This window comes from Galleria mellonella, unplaced genomic scaffold, assembly GCF_026898425.1.
Source record: "Galleria mellonella isolate WM207_F2 unplaced genomic scaffold, CSIRO_AGI_GalMel_v1 utg132, whole genome shotgun sequence".
Taxonomy (NCBI): Eukaryota; Metazoa; Arthropoda; class Insecta; order Lepidoptera; family Pyralidae; genus Galleria; species Galleria mellonella.
The window spans coordinates 2,873,559-2,879,793 of record NW_026441989.1 but is presented as its reverse complement, the minus strand read 5'-3'; the positions used below and the strand labels follow the sequence as shown (position 1 = coordinate 2,879,793).

At 30.0% G+C, this 6,235-nt stretch overlaps 1 protein-coding gene across 2 annotated transcripts; it reads right to left on the bottom strand.

The window, feature by feature from the left end:
- Positions 1–362: 362 nt before the first annotated feature.
- On the bottom strand, positions 363–5,896 carry LOC113518432 (regulator of nonsense transcripts 3B). Of its 2 annotated transcripts, XM_026903352.3 has the most exons (7): positions 5,664–5,896; positions 5,374–5,587; positions 4,156–4,344; positions 3,378–3,526; positions 2,521–2,835; positions 1,388–2,140; positions 363–795 (listed from the first exon to the last, which is right to left on the bottom strand). In XM_026903352.3, exons 1-7 carry the CDS (start codon positions 5,769–5,771, stop codon positions 667–669), a joined length of 1,857 nt encoding a protein of 618 aa, XP_026759153.2. In that variant the 5' UTR covers positions 5,772–5,896; the 3' UTR covers positions 363–666. The 2 variants fall into 2 exon arrangements, with proteins under 2 accessions (XP_026759153.2, XP_026759152.2); XM_026903351.3 differs by lacking the exon at positions 2,521–2,835 and having other exon boundaries at positions 5,664–5,892.
- Between the last annotated feature and the right edge of the window lie 339 nt (positions 5,897–6,235).

Sequence of the window (6,235 nt, the reverse complement as noted above, 5' to 3'; positions counted from 1 at the left end):
TAAAGTAGCCTATAGAATCCCCATAACTGAAAAAACATAACACCATCCCGTTTATAGAAATGCATCAAATCGTTCGAAATATACTTACATTACCTTAAAATGAATAATACAATCTATATGATGTTGCGTCAAAGATTCCGACCTACTTACATACATGGAACACATTATTCACTATCATTCAGCAAATGGGTAAAGACTTTCCTAAACCATTCTCATTTATTCTCGTATAAGGGATAAGTATAGGTACATTTCATAGTCTACTGTTTAAATAGCGAATATAAATAAATATACGCTATTTAAAAAGTTACGAAAAATGTAATTGTATTAGAATTTTATAATTGTATTAAAATAAAACACATTAATCCCAAATTTAAAAAAATGAATTATATTAAATGAATAAAGAAACTGAATTAAATGGTCACGAGCTAAAATTATGACGCAATAAACGCTACGCTGATTGAAATTAACGACAAAATATCTGGATTTCATCACTGAATGTAAATTAAATCAATATAAACAACAGCTTTTTATAAACGCGAACATGTTTCCCTCAGTTGGCAAATTCAAATGACCTCTTCTACAGCATCAGCAAGGACATGTTTTGAATGCCAGCTTAAGGTGATTCCATCGAATGGTGTCCAAATTTCGGATATATTGACAGATATTTCAGGTATCTTTCTTTTCACTATCATTTATTGGTTTTGCAGTGGCCGGCGGCTGCTCTTTCTCTTTTGCTAGCCGTTGTTTGCTGAACTTACCCATGCCTGGTTGGTATATGACGAGGCTTGGACGATCCTGAAATTTATTTACATCCTTGTTAACATGATATCCTCAAAATACGATAACAAAGCATTTTTTTTTAAAAAGAGTAGTTTTAAATTTATTAAAAACTAGCAGCCCGTCCCGGCTTCGCACGGGTGGACATTTTTACATTTTAAAAAGTGAGCATTAAGGCTGCACACGCGACGGAAGTTTAAAAATGGAGTAACTTCTCCAACAGTATGTTTTCTCAACATTTCCCTTCACTTCTCTGCTCCTGTCAATCGTAGCGTGATGAAAAGTATACTATAACCATCCCAGGAGTATGAAGAATAATTGTACCAAGTTTCGTTAAAATCCGTCGAGTAGTTTTTGTTACTATAACGAACATACAGACAGACAGACAATTCTACTGATTGCATTTTTGGCATCAGTATTGATCACTAATCATCCGCTGATAGTTATTTTGGAAATATATTTCATGTACAGAATTGACCTCTACACATTGGTAAATGATGTGACATCATTAAAACCAATAATTTTTACGCCAGAAAACAGATCCTAACTTAACATTTACGATACTTTATATAATAATTCAAGCCAGCAAAGCTATGGGAAACAATTATACCTTATTTCTTATTCTCCTTTCAGTTCGACGGTCTGTACTTTCACTTTTTTCTTTTTCCTCAGACCCTTCCCTGTCAGTCGATTTGCTTCTGTCTTCAAGAGATTTTTGCCTTTTCAATGTAGATTCCTCTTTGACCGGCAACTCACCAGATTCTAAACTACTTCTTCTAGTTTTTGTTATACCAATAACATTATTTTCTGATAAGTCTTCCGAGTCTTTTTCTACTTTTGAATCTATTTCATTTAGTTTTAATTTTCTATCCATACCATCAATTATCTTTGCAAGGTCATCAGTTTTCACCTGAGGCAACTGGGTGAAAGGTTTGATATCGTCATGATTAAGAGTTTTTGTTTTACCTTCTGATGACATAATTTTACTTATTACTGATTGTTTTTCCGATTTTATAAATTCAGTCTGTTTGACTTTCCTTGTGTCACTATACTTTTTGCTTTTAAGTTCACGAGGTGACTCTTTATATTTATCTCGTTTTTCTTTTTTAAACCCTTTGTCAGAGTCTTCACCTTGATCATCATCTTTACTAGTACTCTCCTTCTTATCACTATCCATCTTTTTCTTTTTATCTATGACAAGATTACTCCCAGTCTTACGTTGATCCCTGTAAGCCTTAGATTCAAATATAGTTCCATCTTTATTTTCAGATTTTGAATCTTCTTTACTATCAGTTAAAGGCTTTTCTTTTTCCCAATCTCTTGATTTAATCTTCTTGACTTCGCTATCTGCGAATTCCTCTTCCTGAAAAAATAATTATAACCTTTTACTGCTTATATTATACAATATTTTTGTTACTACCTACTATGTACTAGTACTAAACCATCAAATGTTTAAATTTTATATCAGAAAATAATTTAATGGTATTTTTTTTCAATAACTTAGTTTGCTTATTTTAATCACCAATGTAGCGCTATTTTGATTAATTAATATAATTGTATTATTCTACATATTTGCAACTATTACTAATTTGTTTAAATATAATACAAATTAAACATAAGTAAACATATGTAAATATTATTTCACAATATAAATAATAAAATTAAACACTAATTCGTATACTACAATATCTAAAAGATATGTCTATAAATTATGAATGATCCATTAAAACCTAAAATTGTAACCTTGAAACATGTATCACCAGCACTTTTTTGACTACCTTCTTGAATCAACTCTTCTTTGCCACAAATTTTACCAGAAGTTAGAGTAAATGTATTATGTGTTTTCATAGATAATGCGGGAAACTGAGTGTCCCAATCTGAATCTGTACTAATAAACTCATCTGAACCATGACATTTAAATTCAGTTTTAACAAGAGTGCATTTCGTTTTACTTTTATGGTATACTCTTTGTTCTCCAAACCAAAAATTCTTATGTTTACTTTCACAGTAATCACAATTTTCATTATATGTTTCATCTTCTGATATATCACCAGGTCTCTATTGAAATTATCATTATTAAAATTAGATAAAAATAATTTAACTGTCTTAGCTTTGTTGGAATCCACATGAGTTGGTTAAAAAATTATTGAATAAATGATTTCCTTACCTGCTTTATCTATCTCAATCATCATTTAGTAATTTTTTTATTTAGTAAAGTGTGGAAGAAGCGAAAGAGATTTGTTTGAATTGAAGCATTTGGCATTCCATTGTTTCTGTCTACCCTAATGGGAGACAGGCGTGACAGATATGTATGTATGTATATATGTATGAATAAGTGTACAACTACTTTTTCTATGGCTAAAGCTAAATACAGAGTGAAACTGAAAGCATTAGATTATTTTACCAGCAAAATATGGGTTGATGGGTCATACTTTAATTTTTTTCTTTTATCAACCCATGTTTCTTCATGGAAAAATATTCAGTATCTCACAGATGGAAAATTCTCTTAAAAGATGTGATTAGTGTCCGAAATTACTTTCAATTTCATCTGTGTAAAAAACTACTTATGGGAGAAATTATACATATTACAATATGGTCACCTTTATGGGTATGTCTTTTGTTTTCCTTTCAATCCTCATTTTCCGTTTGTCATTTTCCCTTCTACGACGTTCGTCACGCCCTCGCTTATCCTGTTTACGTGCTGCTAGGTATTCTAACAATGGAGTAGATTGCACCTTCTTTTCATTCGCTATAAAAGTACAAAATATATTTTAATTAATAATACTGCATTTTAGTATAATAATTACACAGAACTATCAAATAAAAATACTTTTTATTTATAATAGTTAAGGATACAATTAAAAAATAAGTATGATTCCACATTGTTCAATTAAATCCTATTTGGCAGGAATCCTTTTTACTACTACTTCCTTAACTTTAGTTTAATTTTGCTATCATTAGTATGTGTGAGAGTATAAACATGCTATTAGTAATGGTCAGTTCTTAATGTTTATTGTTTACACTTAATGTTTGCAGTGACTATTGTTCAACATTAACAGATAATTAAATAAAATAATAATCATTAATATAATTCAATGTTTAAAAATTAGATGCCTAACTGAGAAATACTTTTCATTTTATGGAAGATCAGATTGTAGGGTTGAAGTTACCCACTCTCACTCTCAATTCACCCTCCCACTGATATACTTATACACAGCCTGGGTAATAGATAATTAACTTATGCAAAAAACAGTCAGCCCTTATGGAAATACCAGATAATGTATCTGTTATGAATATTATATCTGTGCATATATTTCTTATTCAATTATTCATTACATATAATATTATTGTTTTTTTAATTAATAATTCTATACGCACCATCATTAACTGGATATGAATATTCAAGTTTTGGCTGATTTTCGGTTTCTTGATCCTTGTTAAGATTTTCTAAAAATTCTTGATAAACAGGATCACTGTCAATAGTTCCACATTTTGGGTCTTTCTTTTTTTTCTTTTTTGGTATTCGCTGAAATGGGGCATATTCCACTATGCCAACATACTCAACTCCTGTAATAGAAATGTGTAATTAATTTTAAAACTATATAAGGATATTTTTGATCACAATACAAAAATCAGGCAATATTTATTTTTTCAAAAGTAAAAAAATTAAATTCTGAATGAAACTTACAAAAAAAATATATTTAAATTGTCACAAAACCAGTTATTTTGATTTTAAAAGTAAACTACTGATCTTGATTTAATTTCTATGAGACCAATCCTTTAAGATGGTGTTATGAGGTAACAAACACAAAAAATAAAAATTGAGAACATCCTTGTTTGGGAAATCAGTTGAAAATGTATAAATATTATATCAAAGATATAATATTATAATCCCTATGCTATATTGCTTATTTATATATCTCATCAAAACACAAAACATGATAAATTCTACAGCAAGAATCAGTTAATATCAACTATAATCAACAGAAAATAAAATTAATAAAAAAGAAAGTAAATTAATAAAGAAATTTAATTAAAGAATTTATGAACAACCATATCACTACATAGTATAAAACAAAGTCACTGTCGCTGTCTATCTGTCCCTATGTATGCTTAAATCTTTAAAACTACTCAACAGATTTTGAAGCAGCTTTTTTAATAGATAGAGTGATTTAAGAGGAAGGTTTATATGTATAATATATGCATAGTATTGTAGAGAAACACTGATAAATTTAAAGGTTTCTAATGTGATGTGATGCACCCATGCGAAGCCGGGGTGGGTCGCTAGTTATATATAAATTGGCTCTGGTTATGCTTTAAAAACATACATATATTGAAAAATGTGTCAGTGTTATTATAGATATGGGTATAATTTGCTACTCATGCAATCCTTTGACTTAGTATTATATAATACAAAAACCCTAATATTATAATTGTAAATAATTTTTAAACTTTAAAAGTCCCCTCCTATTATATCAAAACACATCAAATAATTAGTTATTTATTTATAGTATAAAACAATCTATATTTTATTTGTTTAGTTAAAAATAATAAAATTAGTGGCCACTTAAACATTAATATTTATAAATATCTTACCTTTCTCATCGAGAAAAATGTAGCCATCAAACTTATCTCTAAAAAGATAAATATCCTCGACGTTGACAAAGTTTATATACGCTCTCGAGTACACATTGTGTCCCAGAGATGGATCAGGCTTTGCAAAATAGAAATGATCGTGCTCTGGAATGGGTGACACTTGTTCTAAAAATGCCTCTTCTGTCATAGTTGGTGGTAACCGCCGAAGTATAAGCTGTAACAAAGTTGTAAATTAACTCCTACGATCTGAGAAAATTGGAAAGTTACTACTTCAAAAGTATATTAATCACTTTGGTCAGGGGCCGTTGAGTTTTCGTTTTCTTGTCTTTGTTCCTAACGGTAAACGTCTTGGTGCCGGAATCTGACTGTGGATCCTTGGCATCTTGATCCTCGGTCATTTTCGTATGCAATTTAGATTGAATACCGTATGTTTGTCCAATTACTCGACATTATAAAAAAAACGTGTAGATAGTGTGTCGAAGTGTCGTTTCGTGGTAATAAATATCTGACAGTTCGGTTCGACAGCCAAATTAAGATGACAGAATTGATAGTTGACAATTAAAGAGATTTTTCTTTTATTTGTTGTATCTATGGTCAGGTAAAGACTACCAATAAACTCATTACAAACCCGACATATTGTAAGAGTCACTTCGAACAAAATAAGTTTGTATAAGGTATATGCAACCACTTCACTAAATAGAACACTAAGGGAAACAGACTATGACAGGCGTGACAGATATGTAAGTAAAATTGTATAATGTTTTATAGTAAACTGTCTATGCTCAATCTAGACCTATCTAAAAAAAGATTTAAATCTTCTTGAAGAATGACTTTCTGTAAAATGGCGTATTACAGGATATAC

What these genes read in the sequence shown, in the direction of transcription:
- LOC113518432 (XM_026903352.3), bottom strand. Translation starts at nt 5,771, where the DNA reads ATGACCGAGGATCAAGATGCCAAGGATCCACAGTCAGATTCCGGCACC. An exon ending in CTCAACGGCCCCTGACCAAA is followed by an intron (nt 5,588 to 5,663) that starts GTGATTAATATA and finishes ACTTTGTTACAG; the next exon opens with CTTATACTTCGGCGGTTACC. An exon ending in CATTTTTCTCGATGAGAAAG is followed by an intron (nt 4,345 to 5,373) that starts GTAAGATATTTA and finishes TTTCTATTACAG; the next exon opens with GAGTTGAGTATGTTGGCATA.